Below are 24,117 nucleotides of genomic sequence, written 5' to 3'. Positions count from 1 at the left end.
AAGCAGAGTATCAAAAATTATATTTTCATTTTTTTCAATCATAATGAGAATAGGTAACAACTATTTAAAATAATCTCAGCTACACAAATGCACAGAAAACAAAATCACAGCTAATAAAGGGATGGCTATGACAGTATAATTTGCTGGGAAAGTCAAAACTCTGCTTTTTCATCTGCAAAGTTATGATGATGTCTTTATCACTAATGTTTGTTGTGAAGCTTAAGGAAAAAAAGTGACTTCCTGAACACCTGGCATGCAGTAAGTGTTAAATAAATGTTGGTTAAATCTAGTTTGACCTATCTTTCAAGTACATTAATAAATGTGGTGATCCTAATAGCATTAAAGACATGCAAATATAATGAAATTGACTATATAAACTGTTTAGAAAATGAAATCTTACTGTAGTCATTTTAGAAAAATTGAAGGCTATGGCTTTGAAGAAAAACAACCATTATATAATAAATCTATTAATTGGTGCTTCTGTTGAGATCTAAAAGAAAATATTCTTTCCACCCTATCCTTACCCCTAGGGGATGGGAAATTTACCTCTGATTTTCCAAAGCATATCTGATTTCTTCCAGACATTAGAATCATGTAACAAAACAAATTTAGATACAACAGTGAAGGAATAACAACTTCAATTTCAATTCTGCACTTGAGTCAATAGAACTAAATCCTTTGAAATATGATCATTAGTGCAATTATGTACTGGACTGCTTTAAATTTTAAAAATGCACTTATCTGGGAAACATAAAACTAGTGACAATGTACTTGTAACTGCATGGGGATAGGGATATTAGTGATATTTTATATTCTGTTTCACTGCCACTAAACAGCACGTATTTTCATAATGAAGCTTTTTTTCAACTAGAAACAACTGAGGGGTTATAACTCAAATTCCAAGATGAAGAGGAAACCAATGGAAAAAAATATATACAATGGAAACAATGTCTTTAGTATTTGGAAGAGCTGGAAGGGAGAAGAGAAAGAAAGTTAAATGCTTTGAAATCATTCTTCAGGTTCAAACAGCAAGCTAAACTAATTGCAATTTTTGCGTATTAATGATTCATTCAGTCTCCTCTAAGCCTCCAATAATAAAAATGCTTGCCTGCCGCGTGCTTGGCAAGGGATGGGGTTTATAGCACCATGCCCAGCAATCCTGGCTGAACTGATGAGACTCGGCCCTGCGAAGCCCAAGGCTGCCCAGCACTCTTCTCTCTGTCCTCCACAGCAGTTGGTCACAAAACCACAGTCCCTGGCCACACACACTGCATGTGGGAACTGAGCACAGTCCAGGGAAGCCAAGGCCTTTGTTCCTGTTTTCCAGCCAGTGGAAACCTGCAGGAAGGCTGCCACCGTGTGTTCATGTCCCTGCACCTGCAGCCCTCACTGGTGCTAGAACATGCTGCAGCTGCTGCCTTTTATTCACACAGCCACAGAGCTGCGGGAGCCCACACAACTCTACCCAAGGCAGGGCCAGCGTAAATGAGGATATCACCTGGGCTTTGGGGAAAATGTCCATGCTTCTAAGCTGGCTCAGATCCAGGAGCACAATCCCTTTCGAGTCAGCTCTGGGCAGCTGGTCCTCTGGCATCCAGGCAGAAATGAGCACTGGTTTTAAAAGCTCCTGGTTGTGAGGAGAACTCTCTCAAGGGATGGAATTCCTACTTGTCAAATGTCACAAAGGCAACCTCCAGACAGAGGGGAGGACAAAGAAGGTACTGAAAACAGTAAAGCAACCAAAAAGAGGGGAAAGTCCAAGACACAAGCAGTGGGAAAGGCTGCTGGAGAACTAAGAAGGAAGGAAAAATCTTGAGATCATCTGCTTCTATCTTATTTTGTATGGAGCAGAGTCGGGTCTGGAAATTCCCACCAGTGTGACCAACTTGCGGGAGGTCCTACAGCTGGGGAAGTGGTTGCTGTTGCTCATGTCAGAGGCTGCTTTATTGACTACTGGGTTGGTATCAAAACTGTGAAGGGCCTCTGAATAATTTGGAAGCTTAAGCAACCAGTGTGAAAATTCTAATCTAGCAATCAGTATAGAACCAAATACAATATAGCAAGCACAAAATAAATGTATGTAAGCAAATAATTAGGCTATAAAATTGACCAGTTTTTTCAGAGCAAACAACAGATCAATGCATGTTAAAAAATGCATCTTTTTTTCCTTTTTAAGATTAGATTTAGATCCTGAGAAAGGAAAGCTTATTAAAGACAATTTATAACCCTTCCTCCCTCTCTCAAATCCATCTATCCTCAAATCTCAAGTCCACAGAAAGGTAAAAATTAGGGAAAGGCTGTGTCAACACAGGAAAAGGTCTCAGCCAAATGCCAAAATTCTTTGAAAAATGGAACTAGATTAAAGGCCACCAGGTGCTCTAGAATTAATTTATGCCACTAAGACAACAATTGTTTTCTCTGTAAGTTAAAAATAAAAGAGAGCCTAAGCTTTACAAATAACCTAGAGTAAGAAGACCATGGGCAGAAATGAAGTAATCCTGGCAGGAAAATAAGAAAGGCTTCTTCCTCCAAGAGACTAGTACTAGGATAATTTTAACTGTTTAAAATTATTTGCTTGGGGGCCGGGGATTTAGCTCAGTGGTTCTGTCACTTGCCTTGCAAGCGCAAGGACCCGAGTTCAATCCCTGGTACCAAAATAAAATAGAATAAAAAAAAATAAATAAATAAAAAATAAAAAAAATAAAATTATTTGCTTGGTAATAATCAGGACAGGAAATCAGAACAACACAGTGCTGAGTTAAGGCTGCAGCCTCTTATGGTTCTGTCAATAGAAATGGGTCAGTACTACAGAGATGCCAATCTTCCCAAATGAACTAACAACTCTCACATGAATTTACCTCCTGCTACAGGAACGTACATATGCATTAATGTGTGTTTATGCAGGGAGAAGTTGGAAAGAACACACATGATACTGATAATGTCTGTAATAATGACCTCTGGGAAAAGGGCAACTAATTATATGATACTGAGCTTTGTAGTAGAAAACTGTGGTCACAATTACAAATAAAAAACATCTCAACATGGACCTTTAATGCACTGGAAGGATAAAACGATCTCAAGTTCATATCAAACATAAATGTCTACCAGCGGCTTCAAATTATTAAAACTACAGTGACAAAACCAGACTCAAAATGAATTCCTGACATCACAATCAAACCAGACTGGCAAATATGTTGGAAAAGAGACCAGAGCCCAGATACAGACTATAGGTTTTCTGGAAATTCAATAAACTAAGTGTCAGAAAAGCTAAGCTCCTTGCCAGGCTAAAAAGAGACAAAATAGCTGAGCTGGAATTTTAATCTGGAAAATACAACATCTCCAAAGTACATCCTTTCAACTTCCTGACTTAATTCTATAGGATAAATTCTATAAGACAGAACCAATCAGGTTAAGATAATAACACTGTCTTCCCTCATAATTTTTAAATATACACATATCCATATTTAAGGTGTTAAAAATGCAAAAAGAAAAGTGATATAAGCCCCACTATTCATCTGAAGAAACAGAATGCTACCAATATTTGTGTGTTTCTCTTCATTCATGTCCTCATGGGTACTGAATTTGCTATCTGAGCATTTATTTATTTATTTTTTGGCACTGGGGATCGAACTCGAGACCTTGCACTTGTGAGGCAGGCGCCGGAACCACTGAGCTAAATCCCCGGCCCTGAGGATTTATTTTTTAATACATATATATCTATTCCTAAACAACACATAGTATTTACATGTTTTTAACTTTTACATAAATGGCCTGTGACTTGCTTCTTTTTAAAATGCTTTATATTTGTGAGTCTGACCAAAGTTGATACATATAAATTGTTTATTCATTTTCACTCACTGTAATATTTCATTTAACAATTAACTATTATTTATTTTACTGTTCTGTCAATGGATATTTAGCTGCTTCCCTTTTTTGTTTATTGCATATGTCTGCTTGTTTGAGAGTAGACTCAAAACTACTCTAAGATTTATATGGTACTTAGAAATGGAACTGCCGAATTTTGGGGTTATGCATTCTTCAGAACAGGTATATTAATTCACATTAGTGGTTCTGTATCTACCACACAGGACACTGGCAGCTGATGCATTCCCTTGATTACTTCATGTCTACCATGTCTGCCACATATGTTGACAACATGTGTTTGATCATACTTGAAACATGCATCAAACATATGCTAACAATCTAATCTGAGGTGACAGAGAATGGGACAGTCACTTTCTTATAATCTGTTCAGTAGCTTAAAGGGCTAAAGGGATCAACATCTTGTCACACTGTAATGTGTAACTAGAGTCTTGGAAAGTGTTCCATTACGATGCAAAATGAATACTGCGTATAAAATTAAAGAAATTCTGACAAAGTCAAACTAAGATTCAGGTCACAAGTGTTTTCATTTGAAAAAGAAACGAACCAACTCTTACAAACAACAACAGAACTATAAAACAATCTATGATAAACAGAAGTAGGATTTAATAAATATGCTGTATAAATTAATGTAAAAAACCCCTGAAATATATGAAGAATTGATTCCCTAAGGGTAGAAGGAAAGATATAGTACTACATAAAACCATCAATAAGACTGATCAAGAGAAAAGGAAAAAGCTCAAGTAATCATATACACATACTAATATAAAACTCTTATATGGGGCCGGGGATTTAGCTCAGTGGTTCTGCCGCCTGCTCCACAAGCACAAGGACCCAGCTCGATCCCTGGTACAAAAAAAAGACAAAAAAACAACTCTTATATGTAAGGAATACAACAAAGAGTTTTCATTGCACCACTATTTAACATTATTCTGGAAGTTATAACAAATATAGTCAAACAATAGAGAGAAGGGAGTAATCAGAAGGGATTACACTGTAAGAAAAAAAATACAGGTTACAAAACAGTACAAGAAGGATGATATTTCAAAACATAAAAACAATGTTACTAAACTGTATACTTAAAAATAGCTAAGGTAGGTTTTTGTACACTTTACCAAAATTTTTTAAATATGTACATACACACACAGACATACAGAAAAAGACTGGTCTTTAGTAAGAGATAACTCTTACTTAGCTTCTCTGTATTTTCAAATGAACCTGTATTATGGCTTCTATTATACTGAACATTATTTTTTATTTTGTTGCTGCTACAGAACTGAGGATTTGAACCTAGGGCTTTGCACATACTAAGGCCTCAATGCTCTACCACTGAGTTACATCCTAGCCCCTGTTATGGCTTGTCTAGATGTCCCCTCAAAGCCTCACACTGTCATAAGTGGGGCTTTTCAAAAGGGGCTACACCTAGAATGTATGGTGCTAGGATTAAGGATGTGATGCTTAAGGATTGATTCATTGGTGTGATGCTAGGATTAAGGGCACCCAACCCTGGGTGTGAGTGCTACTTGCTCTAAGGGTAGGTGGCCTGGATAGAATTTAAGGGGCAGAAAGAGGGCTGCTGCTGTCACTTGCTATGTGCTCTGCTACTTCACTGCTGGCTGCCTTACTTTGCCATGGACTGTTTCTCCTCTGTGCTGCCCTTCTGCCATGTCACCCTGCCTTGGAGCCAGCCAACTAGGGACTGAAACGTCTACAAACTGTGAGCCAAAATAAACCTTTCCTCTTTTAACTTTGGGTATTGGGTATTTTGTCTCAGCAATGAGAAAGATAACTAAGAGAACCCCTAAAATTATTTTTTTTAATTAACCATATATAAGAACTGTTACATTAAATTTAAAAGGACAAACTTTTTTTTTTTTTTTTTTGGTACCAGGGATCAAACTCGGGACCTTGCGCTTTTCAGGCAGGCGGCGGAACCACTGAGCTAAATCCCTGGCCCCAAAACTTTTTTTTTTAGTACATGTTTACAGTTCATGCAGTTTACAATCATTTTGGGGATGGTTACATGTACACACCACAGCTCGTTTCTTTTTTTGTTTTAGCCCTTTTCCCTTCCTTCCTCCTCCAATTCTCCTATCCCATTTTTCATTCTTGTTGATACTAATAATCTTAGCTCATGCTGCTGCATATGTTTACATTGAGGTTATTAAGATCCTGTACATGTCATACCTTTATTCTACTTATTTCCCCTTCCCCTCCCCTCTCACCTTTGTTCCCTTGAACCACTTCCCTATTGCAAGAAAGAGATCCATCCTCTTGTCCCCTTCTGTTCATCCTTTATTATTCTCTTTGTTTGTACTTTGCCTCATTCAAATGAGAGATACCATATGGTATTTAAGCTTCTGTGTCTGTTTTATTTCACTCAACATTATTTTTCCAGATGCATCCATTTTTCTACAAGTTTGTCATTCTTTACAGTCAAGTAGTATTCATGTGTGTGTGTGTGTGTGTGTGTGTATGGGATATATATATCGCTCCTTCGGTACTAGGGATCAAACTCAGAACCTTGTGCTTCCCAGGCAGGCACAGCACCACTGAGCTACAACCCCGGCCCGTCCATTATATATAGATACCACATTTTCTTTATCCAATTGTCTGTTGATGGGGATATAGGTAGCTTCCAGGATTCAGCTACTACAAATTGTGCTGCTATGAACACTGGTATGCATGTATCACTGTAGTACAATGTCTTAAGGTCTTTGGGGAAGATACCTAGCAGGGAAATAGCTGGGTCATATGAAATTTCTAATTTTAGTTCTTTGAGAAATCTCCATACAGACTTCTACAATGGTTGTACTAGATTACTTTCCCAACAATGAAGGAGAATCTCTTTTTAACCACAGCCATGCCAGCATTTGTTATTGTTTTATTCCCTAATGACTGCCATTCTTTCCAGAGTAAGATGGAATCTTAGGGTTGTTTTAATTTGCATTTCTCTAATAGCCAGAGATGTTGAACACTTTTTCATATATCTGTTGAGCATTTGTATTTCTTTCTCTGTGAAGTGTCTGTTCATTTCTCTTGCCCATTTCTTGACTGAGTCTTTAATTTTAGGTGGTTAAATTTCTTTTGAGTTCTTCGTATATTCTAGGTATTAGTCCTCCATCTGAGAATCAGCTAGCAAAATTTTTTTCCCATTTTGTAGGTTGTCTTTTCACTCTACAAATTTATTCTTTTGCTATACAGATTTTCAGTCTGATATAATCCCATTTGTTGATTCTTGCTATTATTTCCTGTGCAACTGAGGTTCAGTTTAGAAAATTCTTACACCTATGTCTTCAAGTGTTATAATGTATTTTACCTTTCAGTAGGTTTAATATTTGTTTAAATGTTTAGATCTTTGATCCATTTTGATTTTTTTAGTATACAATGAGAGATAAGGGTCCAGTTTCAATTTTCTACACAGATAACCAGTTTTCCCAGCACCATTTGTTGAATAGGCTGTCTTTCCTCCAACATATGCTTTTGCCCCCTCTGCTGATGATCTAATAGCTGAATGTGTCTGAAGAAGTTTCTGTATCCTCAATTCTATTCCACTGATCTACATATCCATTTTGTTCCAGTACCATGCCATTTTTATCACTACTGTTTTGTAGTATAGCTTGAAGTCAGGTATTGCTATGCCTCCTGCTTTGCTCTTATTGTCCAAAATTGCTTATTTATTCTGGATCTCTTCTGGCTCTATATGAACTGTAGGATTGTTTCCTCTAGTTCTATAAAGTATGCTATTGGTACTTTGAATGGGATTGCACTTAATCTGTGTAACAGTTTTGGGAGTATGGCCATTTTGATAATATTGGTTCTGCTTATCCAGGAGCAGGGGACATTTTTCCACTTTCTGATGTTCTCTTCAATCTCCTTTCTTCAGAGTACTGTAGTTTTCTCTGTAGAGGTCTTTCACTTCCTTGGTTAGCTTCATTTTTCTTGAAGCTACTGTGAATGGTATTATTTTCATAATCTCTTTCCCATCACGTTGATCACTGTTGCTGTACACAAATGCTAATAATTTTTGTGTGTTGATCTTGTATCCCACTACACTGCTAAAGTTCATTATTAACTCTAAGAGCTTTTTAGTGGAGTTCTTTGGATCTTCTAGGTAGAGTATCATGTCATCTGCAAATAATGATAATTTGAGCTCTTTCTTTCCTATATGTATCCCTTTTATTTATTTCTCTTGCCTAATTGTTCTGGCTAATATTTCAAGTAGAATGTTGAACAGAAGAGGTGACAGTGGACATCTCTGTCTTGTTTCTGATTTTAGGGGGAATGCTGTTAATTGTTCCCCATTTAGTATGATGCTGGCTAGTAATTATCATATACAGCTTTTACTATATTCAGGTATGGTCCTTCTGTACCTGTTTTCTTCAGGGTTTTTATCATGAAGCGGTGTTGGATTTTGTAGAAAGCCTTTTCAGCATCAATTTATATGATCATATGGTTTTTAACATTCCTTCTGTTTAAGCAATGTATTACATTATTGACTTAGGTATGTTGAACCATCCTTGAATCTCTGGGATGAAACCTATTTATCGTGATGTATGATCTTTTTGATGATGAGCTGCATTCTATTTGCTAATATCATGTTGAGGATTTTTGCACCTATTTTCATTAAGGAGACTGGTTTACAGTTTTCTTTTTCAGTTGGGTCTTGGGATCAGGGCGATACTAGCTTCCATAAATGAATTTGGGAGAATTCTATCCTAAAAGTACAAACTATTATAATGAAGAAATCAAGTAAGAATACATAAACATACATAATTAGAAACAAGGGGATTTAGCTCAGTGGTTCCATCACCTGCCTTGCAAGCGCAAGGTCCTGAGTTCGATCCCTAGTACCATAATTAGAAACGAGAGAGATAAATAAACCAGGATGGAAAAAAATTAAACATTTTATACATCTAGCCCAGTTGATTTTATCAGTGAAGTATTTCAAAACTTTCAAAGAAAAGAAAATTCTCACACAGCATACAAATTTCTTTAGACCCTACTGTCTGACATAGGAGCCAGTAGCCACACATCATTATCAAGTATGTGGAATGTGACCAGTAGAACTTTACTAAGTAAATGTTCTCTGATTTCAATCTATTTAAATTTAAATAATTAAATATAGTTAGTGGCTATCAACTGGATGGTGCTACTTCAAAGGATGGAGAAGATGGAAGCATGCCATTCTGGTATGAAATCAACTAGTAAAAAATACTGGCAGGGCTGTAGGGAAAAAGGAATCCTTCCCCACTGTTGGTGGGAGTGTAGACTGGTGCAACCACTGTGGAAATCAATATGGAGACACCTCAAAAAATAGGATTATAAGTCCCATTTGGCCCAGCTATTCCTCTGCTGGGTATTTTCCCCAAAGAATTAAAAGAATCATACCACAGCGATGTATGTACACCCATGTGCATAGCAGCACAGTTTGTAATAGCTAAAACTTGGAAACAGCCCAACTGCCCATCAACTGGAGAATGAATAAAGAAAATGTGTTTTTTTTAAATATAAAATGAAGTACTACTCAGCCATAAAGAATAAGAAATTAGAGGCATTTATAGCTAAATGGATGCACATTGAGGCGATACTCTTAAGTGAAATAAATAGGACACACATAAGTAAATACCAAATAGTTTCTCTGGTGTGAGAAACTGAAAGTGTAAATAAGGATCAAAATGTGTAATACATAATGTGAAATAGGAAGAAAAGGTGCAAAGGGGAAGGGGAAGTGGGAGGAGTAGGGGAAAGGAAAGAAGGTAATGGAATTAATATGAGAAAATGAAAATATGAAAACAAAGTCTGTAAACAGAGAGGGGTGGAGGGGCTGAAAGGAGGGCAGGGGAATGGGTAAAAAATAAGAGTCAAGATATATTATGTACAGGTACAAATCTCCAATGATGAATGCCATGATATTGTATACCTAAAATGTACCAATAAACAATTAAAAAAAAAAAGATTCACTCCAAGTGGAAATGTTGAGTATAATGTACATTCAAAAGAAACTCTTTAGAAAGTAAATTCAAAGTATTACAAAAGTACCATAGCGTCTTAAGGGACACACACACACACACACACAGACACACACACACAGATACAGATACACAGACACAGTCACACATACACAATTGAGTATGCAATGATTATTGACACTGACTTCTAGTCAGCACAGCAACCAACCATGACTGAACTAAAACTGCTTCAGGAAAAGGCTATTAATACTTATTATTTTCCATGTGCTGTGAAAAGAAGAATATCATGTTTCCTCTCAGAATACGTCCCTGAATTTTTAAAGGTTTAAGCATATGGAAGAGATCTAAAAGAGTACGTATAAAAAGGCTAAAGATTGGGAATCCTAATTCAATTTCCCTTCACATTTTTATAGCAGCCAATAGCAAATATTTATTTATAGAAATATTTTTGGTAGAGAATTGAACAAAAGGCTATTGTGTGTTAAACAGTAAAGTTTCTTTGGTCTCATCTACATCAACTTTACAACATCAGGTTGGAATTAGATGATTTTAAACTTTAAGTCAACTATTTCCAAACCACAAAATCTATTCCATACTTATCAGTACATATAAGTTCTACATAAATGATAGCTGAGTTCAAATGTGAAATCTGTATTTTTCAAGTGCCAATGAAAGAACTTTCAGATTTTAACGATGCTCTCCAAAATGTCCAAGAATGCAATATAATATTTTCATTTCCTTTTCCAACAAAAATTTTTTCATCTGCACTTGATAAATTTACTGACTATATCATTTCTGATAAAAAGTATATGGATATCAGTTATATTACTATTATTTTAAGTAGGAATCATAACTTCTTCTCCAAAGTAAAGTAAAAAAAGTTCACAGGCCTGCCCTGATCACTATGAAATTCTCTGTCTTAATCTGTGATCTGTGTCCTACAATGGGCCTCCTAAAATGCAAAAGGAAATAAGAATGTATCTACAATGAGTAGTGTGGTCATTTTAATAAAACATACTCACAACTTCTTGGACATGCCTCCCAAATCAAAAAGGTGAAGTTAGCTGCCTCCTTTTGAATACGGTCTAGTCCTGGCACCTTACTTCTAGTTCACATGATGTGGCCATCATGAAGCTTGAGGCCATGAAGGATAGGTCATAAAGATCACACAGTTTTCCACAACTCCCCCCCATAAAATCCAGCCACCATGCTGTGACAAAGCCAGGAAGTCATGGGAAAGCCCTCTGTCCTACTCCCAGCCAAGAACCAGCATGGACCTCCGCACATCTGAGCAGAAGACCATTCATAGAATTCTAACTCCAGGCTTGGAGGTACCTCAGCAGACACCAGAGATGAGCTGCCCCCACCAAATCATGCTCAAACCTCAGAAGAGTCATCTTTGTCATAAGCTGCTAGGCTCTATGTAATTTATCATGCAGTAACAGGTAACCAGGACACATAGATCATTCCAGCCAAATACAACCATCTTATCCTTTTCATTCCAAGCTTAATGAAAAGATAAACCTATTTCAAGCAAATGGACTCTGCTGACATACCTGGTCTTAGGCTACTCACCTGAACAACCTGAGGGCTGAAATTCCAGGTTCATTTACCCTTGGGTGCCCGCTGGCCTTCTGGCCTCAGAGGTTCTCCCTTATTTAATACCAGATTCCCTGGCCTCCTCTTTTGTCTTAAATTTACTCTAGCTTTGAAGATTTATCTTTATTAAACACCCTGGCTTATGAAATGCTTGCTACTACAAACACGCATCACATTCTTAGTCAATGAATAAGTGAAACTGGCCTGAGAAGGTTATTCTATTGACTCTGAGCCTGGTAACCAGTCCAACATGTTTTGATGGAGCCATTTAAATGGGTTATTAGTCCAACCAGGTAACTACATTAAAATATTCATTGCTCATTCTAATGAATAGTCATACTGGAGATACTCTAACAGAAGCATAAGCCTTAGACGTTAGAAATTTAGAAGAGTCCTTGAGACAGTCTAGTTTAGAAATTTTTTTCAGCCACTGAGATACTGACATAAAGGAGAATTTCATAATATAAGTGCAGTACCAAGAATTTTTGCCTTACTCATTTCTACTGGAATAGCAAACTGCCATTATATAACGGCACTTTTACAGTTGAACTTTGTTAATGTATTTTATACAGTTCTGTTAGTACTTTATAGCTATAGCAATAAAATGCTCTATACAATGTTACTCAATGATATGTCTTTAAAGTTTAGGATAAGTAATAAATATAATAAAAGAATCCCCGTGAACCCAAAACTAATCTTCTTAGGAAAAAATTGTAAGTGACTTCTCTGGTTTCACCATAAGAGAGGTTTGCAGCCATGGTCCTTGTACATTTGGGAAATCAATGCTCAAAGCTACAACACTGGCCTGGGCCACATAACAAGGTAATGGCAAAACTATGACTGGAATTAATTTTGGTATATTAATGCTTTCTAGTCATTCAGGAGGCCAAATTAGATTTGGATTAATGGAAAATAATTACTGAATGTCTCAATTCAAAAGGCAAATTAGAGTGGCAAGGTGGGTTCTAAGTCCTCACATGTAACACACAGTCCTTTGGGAGGACCATCTTCAAAATGAAAAGGAACTGTATTGCAACAGAGGGACCCCAGGCACCACCAGGAGACAAGGTTGGGGTGGGAATGCAGCTGATGGTGTGGACTGGTAATGTGAAAGCCGCTCATGACCCAAGACCCCCTGCCTTAACTACAGAGGCTGTAGGGCTAAAGCACTTAGTCTTGGGCCTCCCTGGCAGCTAAGGTCATATGACCAAACTAAAAAATGAGAATATATACAGAAGTCTCCAGAAAGGACATTTCTTTCCAAATAAAAACATTAATTCTCTCAGAAGGCCTTGACCCTTTGCCCTCTTCCTGTGAAGAGTTTTGGAGAAGAGGAGCCACTGTGGTCCATGGCATGGGGACAAAAGCCACATGCTGATTGATGTCTGCAGAGCGGGAGAGAAGGAGCCTGGCTCCCTGGTGACACTGTGGAACCACTAGAGCAGCCCTGGCTGATCTCTCCTGGGGCTTTCTACTGAGTGAGTTTTAAGATGATACACTTCATTTTTTGGTTACCTACAGCTAGGTATAATTCTAGCTCTTCCAGAAAATAAACCTGGCTTTTCTTCCTCAATCCATTTTGTCCCAAAGTAGCATTCTCATCTGGCTTGTACTCAGATGGATAAATGTGGCAAACAGATGTTCAGGTACCTTTACCTTCAACCCACCTATTATTACCTCAATTTTTAAAAAGATAAATAAAAGAATGAGGTATGTATCTGTTTTCTCCAAGAAGAAATGAACAGTCTTAGCTTACAGTAGGTCTCTCTGTACCAGAAGGCAGAGTCAAGTCTGCCTCAAGAGGCCCAAGAAAGAGAAATGGCTTCCATCCTTACAGAATACATGACCTCAGTTTTGGACAATGTTTAGAAATCTAGCCACAGAAAGAAGAAAACCAGAAATTAATGCACACCATGTTCCCAATCTTTACTGGGGACAGAATACAATAACGGAGGCTTAAATTATAGGAGATACTACAAAAGCATCCACTTGATAAGAGTATCTTTGCTTTCATTTGTGCAGCATATGGAGATTTGCCATGGTATATCCCACTAAGAAACAAGGGAACTGCACTGTGTCTCAGCAGTACTGTAACTCCATGGGGGGGCAGCACAACAGGAGTAGGGTACACTCCATTCTTCCTCCAATGTTCTTTCTGCTAAAGCTGGCTGTGGCAGAATATAGTTGTATCGACTGTTAAAGTTCAGCAATATTTTCCAAAGGGATGGAAAAGAATAGATAACACTGACAAAAAGCTAAGATTCTACTAATCTCATGAAAAATTTTTTTTAAATGAATTAAAAAACATAGGAAAAAACCCTAACTCTGCAGGGGAGAAGTGAAGTAATCTAGCAAATTTCTTGAGCAAGGTCCACACAATCCAGTCAAACCAGTAATTATTCTGAACCAATATCCTAGGTTTTTTCCTCTAAAATGTAAAGAAAATTCTCAGTCCACATAATCACTTAATAAACAGCTCTTCAGCTAAAGGCTTGGAATCCAAGAACACAATGGGATCCAGCATCTCACAAAGTGCCCTAGTCCTATGAGAATGCAAGAGAAGGTCCTCACTCTGAGTCTCGCGGGTACATGAAGCACATCAGACAATAAAACTACACATGATGGGCAGAGGCCAAGCAGGCAACAAATATTAAGGAGTGAGGAACAATATATGGAAAAAATTGACAGCTGATAACCAAACTATTGTTAATGAAGCAATTGTTAGAGCATAAAAGCACTGGAAAAAACAGCAATGAGTTTAAATAGACCTTACATCAGAATAGTTTACAAAAATTCAGAATCAAGTCTGTAGAATCACAAATACCACAGCCATCTAAACTGACTTTATATGACTGGCGATTCCCCTTCTTGTTCCAAAATAAATGGAACCCCAGCTTAGGACAGAGCATTCACAAATTACTTATGCAGAATCACGTGTTTGAAATAGAGCTACCATAATTAATAGCAACCAATTCAGTCACATGCTATTTACTCAAATACAGTAAGTTAAAGACACCAGAAAAAATAAATGATAAAAACTAAAAAAAAAAAGAAAAAGAAAAAAATCAGGTTTTTTTTCAAAAATTTCACCACTGAATTTGCAGTGACGTGTCACGTCATCTCTTTGTGACATACAGCATCTCCTACCTAGCACATTTCCTGGAGGCACCTCCTCTAGCTCTTCCAGTTCCCTTCCCATCAGAAGATACAGGTTTTCCAATGTACAGCACGCCATGTGGGGCACGGTGGGGAGGTTGTCAGGGGAAGTTGAGAAGCCTGATGGTACCTGGGCAGAGAAAAAACATGGAGGACATTAGGAGGCATTGGAAAGCATTAACTGACCCTTATAAAGTTGTTTTTATTCATCAGTAAGGTGTGGTGTAGCCATCTCTCATGTAAACCCGGGACATATGGATATGAAATAGTATGATAAAAAGTCTCATTTATTAATAAGACTTGAAATAGTAAAACCCCTCAACTACGAAAAGCTGTTCAGATTTCTACTTACTCATAATTCTAAAGCTAAAAACTGTAAATCCTGCCGTGACCCAGGAGCACCATTTTTGCTGATCCCCACAGGCATTGACTGTCATGACCTGAACCATGTCATGCACCAGTTCTGGCAACTACTGTGCTGTTGTTTTAACACTCATTGTTACTGTCAGAATTTAAAACTTTTAATCATAAGATAATTTTTCAAGCATTCAACAAGGGTTGATGGAAGTACCTAGTAACACATGTAAATGGCTAAGAGATTTGCCATGAAAAAAATCCAAACAATTGCTATAATACGACATGTTGTTAACCTGGAAGACAGCATGCTGCAAAATCTTAGAGACACTGACATGAAGACACGGTACGCATATAGCAAAACTATGCTACACATGCAATAGATTTATAAGCTCTCCCTACAGCATGCTTATTCTGAAGGAGATACTGCCGTCTTGTAGGATTCAAGGTTTGTGTTGTGTGAAGTCTTCAGAAATACATCCTCCACATAAATCCAAGTAGCCAGAAAGTATTTCAAACAATCAATCAACCTATCTTTGGTATCCACAGGCCCAAGGTGCTGTGCTAGTGGCAGGAAGAAAAAAAGGTCTCAGACACAACATTTGCAAAGATAATAAACATCAACAGTAGAGGGTGTACGTCCAGAGTTCACGTGGAACACGCCTAATTAGCCCGCTGCAGACAGGCAGGTCTGCGGACGCCTTAGCAACGTCCCGAGTTGCGCGGAATGCCCCGAATCAGCTCGCGCCCCAGCAGCAATCCACTGGACATCCACACGGCCACCCCACCCCCGCTCCTCTGTACAGCCACCTGGTTCCACACTACAAAGACGCAAAGGACACCGGACCACCAGACCACTGTACTGGGTAAGTTGGAGTCATCTTCACTTCCCATCAGGACCAGGACTATCTTCAGGGGAAGGGCAGCTGGAACCTGCAATACAACTCTGCAGAGTTCAACGTTATGGGAGGACAGGGAGCTCAACTTGGGACTTGCAGCCAGAAACCTGCCTGAATCTCATGGGTCTGCGACTAGCTTGCTGAGACTCATTGACTTATATCTGCACCCTGCTACCCACGTTGTCTATTGTGACAGCAGAGACATAGCCTGAAAGAGGCCCTTCATCTTCATGGTTATTTTTTATTCTCAAAATTAGTTTTATTATTTTGGTTTTTTTTCTCTTTTCTTTTGCTCCTCTTACCTTTTTTTCCCTACTCTTTGCAAATATTTGTTTTTCTCTCTTTTTCTTTCCTTCTTTCTTTTCTCTTTCCTTTCTCTCTCTCTTACACTCACTCTCTTGCTCTCCCACATTGTTCATCTTCCCTTTTTGTCCCTGTTTTGGTCCTCATTCGGAGTACTTTATTTTCCTATTATTCTCTTTTTCCTTCTCACCTGTGTCCTCTGACAACACTGCTAACCTACCCCATCCTTCTTCCCATATATCCCTCCCTCCCCAACCCCTTCTAACTCCCCATCCCAAAGGATAAAGTTGTTATATTGAAGAGTTTATTCACTATACATTGGCTTGGTCCTCCATCTTGATTTAATTCACACAGCTAAAGGTGATAGATTAATAACTACCACAAAATGTCATTTTCAAAGAGGTACTTGATGCAGTGGTGCTGCTGATTGTATCACTTGGGCTAAGGTGTGGGTATTGATCTAGTCAATGAACCTTCCTAGTACAAGGAAAATCAGATAGCCTTAGAGTCATTAGAGACTCAAAACTTAAAGACCAGCTATATCTGAAAGACACCTCTGAGAAGCAATCATTCCATAAGGGTTCTAATTACAAGCAACAAAGATACCTACAATAAGCAATTTCAAACTATTAACCCAGGAGTTAAACCAAGGACAATACCAAAAACAAAAATGAGAAGACATTTAAGCAAGGCACAAACTCAGAATTCCACCCCACCAAGGGTAAATCCTGGGGGAAATGAGATGGAAAAGTCCCATAACCAACCACCTGGATACCCTGAACTGATAGCACAGGAAGTAACAAAACAGATGAATGAGGCTCTAGAAAAATTCAAAGCAGAAATAATCTCCCAGATATCCGCAAAGATGGTGAACAGAGTGAAAGACATGATTAGAGGATATAGAACAGAAACAGATAAAAAAATACATGAGCTCAGAAACATGCTGGAAGCCATGAAAACCCAGCATAAGAAAGAAATGGAAACCATGAAACAGATTCAAACAGATATTCAGGAGATCAAAAACTCCACTGAAAGTATCCACAGCAGATTAAGGTAATCTGAACATAGAATATCAGATATAGAAGACAGGATTGGGGTTAGAGAACATGAAAATAGAAATTTCTTAAAAATAGTAAGGGACCACAAGAAATCAAACAACTGCTAGACAATGCAAAGAAGAATAACATAAGACTGATAGGAGTCCATGAAAACACAGGAGAAAGCCAAATTGACATAAAAAAACTGTTCACAGAAGTAATAGTGGAAAACGTCCCAGACAGAGGTAGAGAACTGGACATACAGATAAGTGAGGCATCTAGAACTCCAACTAGTCATGATCAAAAAAACTCTACATCTAGACATATAATAGTCAAGATCCCAGAAACCCAACAGAAAAACAAAATCCTACGAGCAGTTAGAGAAAAGAAACAAATCAACTACAAAGGAAAGCCCATCAGAATCACAGCAGACTACTCAACACAAACCCTCAAATCAAGGAGAGCATGGAGTGAAGTATTTCAAGCCCTAAAAGAAAATAACTTCCAACCTAGAATGTTGTATCCTACAAAATTATCTTTCAAAATCTATGGGGACGTTAGATACTTCCACAACAAAGAACACCTGAGAAATTTCATGAACACCAAACCAGCACTACAAGCAATTCTAAACAATATCCTAGAAAAAAGCAATGAAGGCCACAACTCCATGAGGCCCAACAGAGGGAAGCCACCAAGGAAGGTAAGACTCTAAAGGGAAAGGGGGAAAAAATAAATAAAAGAGCCAACAAAGGTAAAAGATCATGACAAGGATAAATCAATATCTATCAATTATAATAATCAATGTTAATGGCCTCAATTCACCAATCAAAAGAAATGGACTGGCAGAATGGATTAAAAATGAAAATGCAACAATATGCTATATACAAGAAACACACCTAACTCAAAAAGAAACTCATAGACTGAAAGTAAAAGGATGGAAAACAGTTCTCCACGCCACAGGAACCCAGAAGAAAGCAAAGGTAGCAATCTTATTTGCAGACAAAGTAGATTTCAAACCAAAACTAATTAAGAGAGACAAAGATGGTCACTACATCCTTGTGAAGGGAACAATCCAAGAGGAAGAGATGACAATCCTAAATATGTACGCACCAAACATGAATGCCCCCAACTATACAAAACAAATATTAATAGACATTTTGAAAAACCAAATAAACACTAACACAATTGTAGTGGGGGACCTCAATACCCCAGTATCACAAATAGACAGATCTAGACAAAAATCAACAAAGAAATTCTAGAACTGAACCAAACTGTTGAACAAATGGACTTAATAGATGTTTGCAGAGTGTTCCACCCCACAAAATCGGAATACACATTCTTTTCAGCTGCACACGGGTCATTCTCCAGGATAGACCACATGCTAGCTCATAGGACATGTCTAAGTAAATGTAAAAGAATTGAAGTTAACCCCTGTATATTATCAGACCATAGTGCAATAAAATTGGAGATCAATAACATAAGAAACTGCAAAACCCCAACAAATACATGGAAACTGAGTAACACCGTCTTGAACAACCAATGGATCACAGAAGTAATTAAAGAAGAAATTAAACAGTTTCTACAAGTAAATGAAAATGCCAGTACAACATACAGGAATCTATGGGACACAATAAAAGCAGTTCTACGCAGGAAATTCATAGCAGTGAATGTCCATATTAGGAAAACAGAAAACTCAGATAAATAACCTAATGCAGAACCTCAAGCTCCTAGAATAAGAAGAGCATAACAAATGCAAAGCTCGTACAAGAGAGGAAATTATAAAGATTAGGGCAGAAATCAATGCAATGGAGACTAAGAGAATAATACAAAAAATTAATGAATCAAAGAGTTGGTTTTTTGAAAGAATAAAATCGATAAACCTTTAGCCAACCTTATCAAAAAAAGGAAAGAAAAGGCACAAACACATGCAATTAAGAATGAAAAAGGTGAGGTCACAACAGATCCAACAGAAATCCAGAGGATCATCAATACCTACTTCGAGAACCTCTACTCCAATAAAATGGAAAACACAGAAGAAATGGGCATTCTTAGATACATACGAATTGCCAAAATTAAAAGAAGAAGATATAGAAATTCTAAACACCTCAACTACAATGAGTGAAATTGAAAATGTAAAAAAATATTTACCAACAAAAAAAAGCCCAGGTCCTGATGGCTTCACTGCTGAATTCTACAAGACATTTAAAGAAGAACTAATGCCATTACTCTTTAAACTCATCAAGGAAATTGAAAAGGAAGCAATACTTCCAAATTCATTCCTGGAAGCAAGTGTTACTTTGATTCCAAAACCAGGGAAAGACCCAACCCAAAAAGAGAACTACAGGCCAATATCCCTATGAACACAGATGCAAAAATCCTCAACAAGATACTGGCAAACAGAATACAGAGGGTCATCAAGAAGATCATACACCCTGACCAAGTCGGATTTATCCCAAGGATGCAAGGATGGTTCAACATTCATAAATCACTAAATGTAATACACCATATTAACAGAGTCAAGGACAAAAACCATATGATCATCTCAATAGATGCAGAAAAAGCATTCAATAAAATCCAGCACCCATTCATGATAAAAACCCTACAGAAAATTGGAATAGAAGGTCTTTATCTTAACCTGATTAAGGCTATCTATGAAAAACCAACAGCCAACATCATACTAAATGGTCAAAAACTGAAAACTTTCACACTAAAATCAGGAACAAGACAAGGATCCCCACTATCACCACTCCTGTTCAGTATAGTTCTGGGAACATTAGCCACAGCAATTAGAAAAGAGAAAGAAATAAATGGAATAAATATAGGAAAAGAAGTTAAATTTCATTATTTGCTGACGATATGATACTTTACATAGAAGACCCAAAAAACTCTGCCAAAAGATTTCTAGACTTAATTGACAGATTCAGTAGAGTGGCTGGATACAAGGTCAACACTCAAAAAACAATAGCCTTCTTGTAAACAGTAGAGGGTGATTGATAAAAAAGTAGTATTCGCAATTAAGTTCATAAGCACTTAGTGGAAGGAAGGTCTTCTGCATTCAGGTAGACTTAGAAACTTCACAAAAACAATAGTCTTTCCAGCACATGCTGCACCATTTGCATAAGACAGGTTGGAAAAAAATTTAAAATCTACCGATAAGTTGTTAGTAAGACAAGGCAGAAAACATGCAAGATAAAGATACAAAAGTTGAGAATATTTCTACAGATCAGCAAGAGACAGAAAAAAGTATTTTTAAAACAGTAACTAACAACAAAATATAAGTTATGAATAAGTCTTACAAAAGTGACTGAAAACCTTTACAAACAAAACTTTAAAACTCTGATGAAAAACTCAGATTAAAAATGATCTAAATAGTCGAGTGTGGTGGTGCATGCCTGTAATTCCAGCACTGGGGAGGCTAAGGCAGGATTGCCACAAGTTCCAGAAGGACTGCCAGCCTGGACTACACAGTGAGTTCAAGGATAACCTGAACTACATAGCAAGACCCTGTCTCAACAAAAAAATAAAAAATACATAAAATGTCATCTACATTATCAACCTTGGACACCATAAAATAATTTAAAAATTAAAAATGACCTAAATAAATAAATGTATAAGCCTAACACATTCAGAGATGGAAAACACTATACCGAAAAACACTGATTCAAGCCAAATAGATGTAGTGATTTCAAATATTTTCCATCAAAGTCTTAATAGGACTTTAAGCCCACTGTAAATTTCATACAGAGGAATAACGAATCAGGAGTAAATAAAACAACAAAAAAAAAACAAGGTGGAAGGATTGACAGCACTGACTAGAGAGTGACAGACAAGGAAAAAGAATGGGAGAAATGTAGAGTTCAGAAACAGACCCAACCCATGTGCATGTCAAATTTGATTTACGACCAAAGTGATGAAGCAGATTAGTGGATAAAGACAGACCAATATGATAGTGGAACAACTGGTTATTTGTATGGTAAAAGAAAGAAACAAATTCCTCTCAAGACACACATACTGGGTTAAATATTTCAATATGAAAGGCAAAACATTAAACTTCAAGAGGAAGCATCACAGAAAGTTTTGTTATTTCAATAGAATCCTAATTGTAATTTTCTTAAGTTATAAAAAGTAAAACCTATAAAGGAAGAGACTGATGAATTCAACTACATTAATATTTATGTCCATCAAAGAATACCAAATAGAACGTGAAGATAAGTCTCACACTGGAAAACAAATCTGTTAATTTTAAAACTGACAAGGAATTAATATTTAGAATATACCAAAGACATTTAAAAATCAGTATTTTTTAAAGTAGCACAGTAGAAAAATAAGGAAATGATTCAATGAGACATCGTCACAGTAGAAAATAAGATTGAGCAGTAAACACTAAAGAGTGATAAGATGTAAATTAACTACTAGGACACACTGGTATCATACTCATCAGACTGGCAAAAATTAAAAGCCTAACAATACTACATTTTGGTGAGGAAGTGGAACAGCTGGAGCTGTGGACATCCCCATGGGGAGTATAAATCAGAACAACTCCAGAGTGCAACCCAGAGTTACCCTGTTAGCCTGAAGACCATCCAGGCAACTCCACTCTAGGTATATTCCCTAGAATTTCTTGCTGTGTGCAAAACCATTCAAGGTAGCACTTCTGCAACAAAAATGAAAGCAGCCCAAATATGCAATGACAGGAAAATGAACACTCAGAATGGTTACATAACAGAATACTATGCAGCAATGAACAACACATGAACTACAGGGGGAGGTATTAACATAGATTAATCTCACAATGTTAAGTAAAACAAAAAGCCAAGACGTAGAATAAAAATAATAAAATTCCATTTAATCAGTGCTTCATGAGAAGGGCAGGGCAGGGGAAGGGAGGGGAAAAAAAAGGAAAAAAAGAAAGAAAACAGACATTTGACTCCTACTGATAGACAACAAGCCGTCAATTATGTCCAGGCCAAGATAAAGATAATCATAACTGGTGTTCTATATGTGTCATTACAGCACTTGCAGCCTCCCATCAAGTATAACCTACACATCTCAAGTCCTACACACAGCCTAGCAAGGACTGCTTAGCTGCCACACAGCATAGCGCTAAGGATCTTGAAAATTGATGGGGTGAGCTTCAGTGGCAAGGACTTTCCTCCACAGCACATGGCCCTTCTCACAGCTATCCTGCAGCTTTCATGTGTCACCTGTGCAGGGAGGAGCAGGTCCTTTTTGCTCCTGATGTTTCAGGTAACCCAAGGACAAGTTGCTTCCTGCAGCTATCTGGACCACCAGCATCTTCATCATCCTGTGACCTTCATTTTCTGATTACAATGTGTATATCTTGTTTATATCCAAAACTGTTCTGAGACAGCTCTAGCTTTAGAGCTCTCTGCTGCCCTCTGGCTCAGTGAGTTTTAGATGCCAGCTGTCCACCTGGTCACAGGCTCTCCTGACAAGAGTTCTAGGACTTGCCTGTCACCTGTTGGCTTCCCACACCTTTGGCCTGAGCCACCCAGGTTTTGGATCTTTGTCTATCTTGAGGGTCTGCCACTGCCACGGCTCCAGCACAACATCACTCTTATCAGTTCTTTCCTCTGGCCACAAAGTGATCCTTGCCTTGCAAAGAAAGACTTATGAAGAAATAAGGCCAGAAAAGTTGGTTCTCATCCTGGTATGGCTTCCTGCATGTTACTAAGTGAGACACATACCCAAATGTTACCAAAGCAACAGAAAAAGAGATACAGGGATTTACTCAAATGTGCCTATTACTCACCAATAAGCTCATCACCAATTGCAACCAATGTAAAAAGATATCAGACCCTTGAAGCAATACACTAGTGTTTTACTTTCAATTCTTACCCGTTGCAAAAATTCAACAGGACTGTACTTGGGTCCCAAGACAAAAATTTTCCTTCCTCTTCGAGCCACACCACTGAACACACGAGCAAATGCAATGAAGGACTCTTGGCTGTCTTCCTCCTGGGGTGCAGGGTTAGGGGCCCCACTCTCCACCTGCTGTTTATCACCTGCCAGAAACAAAAGGTCAGTAAAGGCCAAGGCTAGTCTCCAACTCAGGAACTGCCTGGAAACACAAGGAGAACAGGGAATATTTCATGTTTGATCCAATTTCAGGAGACAAACACCAAGAATGAAAAGAATATTGATAAAAACTATGATTAAAGCTAAAAGCTTAAGAGTAAAAGGATGAGTATCCCAACTTAAGCAAAAAACATCCAGTACTGGGCAGTCAAGCCCACTTAGGAAGGTGATACCTCTTGGCTCTTCTTGTGGACTTGTTTCAAGGATGCCCCCATTGAGGTTGGGCTCCACACGGCCCTGCCCCTGAGCCACTGCCAGCTTCTCCGCATGCCTCTGTCGTGCACGCTCTCGTCTCTGAGCAATCTCATCTTGAGTGAGAGGCCTAGAGGGTATCACAAATATGTTACTGTCTGACAATGTTGAACATCTCTTGGTTCATACAAGGAGGAAAACAGTAAGTGCTGATATGGCTGAATAAGTAAGGATTAGTCCCAACTCCCTCTGGGGCAGAGGCTTCTCCGAATCCTCTCCAGCTGCAGCAACTGAGGAGGCCCATCAGGCTCCCTCTGACAGTGCTGTGCCCCAGCTATCTAGAGCTTATGAACCAGCTGCAAGAGCCCGTGTAGCTGAGTGGAGCCAAGCACAATACAGAACCTTTCTCAGAGACCCACATTCCCTCTGGGAGAGGCAAAGACAAGAAGCAGGAAGGGAATGAGTAACAGATACAAGGGCTCAGAGCACAACAGACAGAAACATGCAGAAAGCCTCAAGAAGAAATCAAGGTTGTCTTTGCAAGTACAAAATCATGTCTGCATGGAGAACTGGAGTTCATGAGGAAGGGTTCCAGGTGAGGCAATTCACTGGGACTAAAAGGTC

At 38.0% G+C, this 24,117-nt stretch overlaps 1 protein-coding gene across 5 annotated transcripts in view; it reads right to left on the bottom strand.

Annotated features, from left to right (window-relative positions):
• The window catches only part of Efl1 (elongation factor like GTPase 1), a 139,644-nt gene that overhangs the window by 65,848 nt on the left and 49,679 nt on the right, over positions 1–24,117 (bottom strand). For all 5 annotated transcript variants that reach the window (XM_087188556.1, XM_087188559.1, XM_087188555.1 and 2 more), the window contains exons 13-15: positions 23,475–23,623; positions 23,062–23,228; positions 14,601–14,739 (exon numbers count right to left, since the gene is read on the bottom strand). In XM_087188556.1, the coding sequence (XP_087044682.1) occupies positions 14,601–14,739; positions 23,062–23,228; positions 23,475–23,623 (455 nt within the window). The remainder of the gene's footprint in view (positions 1–14,600; positions 14,740–23,061; positions 23,229–23,474; positions 23,624–24,117) is intronic.

This window comes from Heterocephalus glaber, unplaced genomic scaffold, assembly GCF_053883595.1.
Source record: "Heterocephalus glaber isolate CG9 unplaced genomic scaffold, H.glaber_assembly_v1.0 deba00001531, whole genome shotgun sequence".
In the NCBI taxonomy this organism is placed as follows: Eukaryota; Metazoa; Chordata; class Mammalia; order Rodentia; family Bathyergidae; genus Heterocephalus; species Heterocephalus glaber.
The sequence above is the reverse complement of the archived record's forward strand: the minus strand, read 5'-3'. Positions and strand labels throughout refer to the sequence as shown.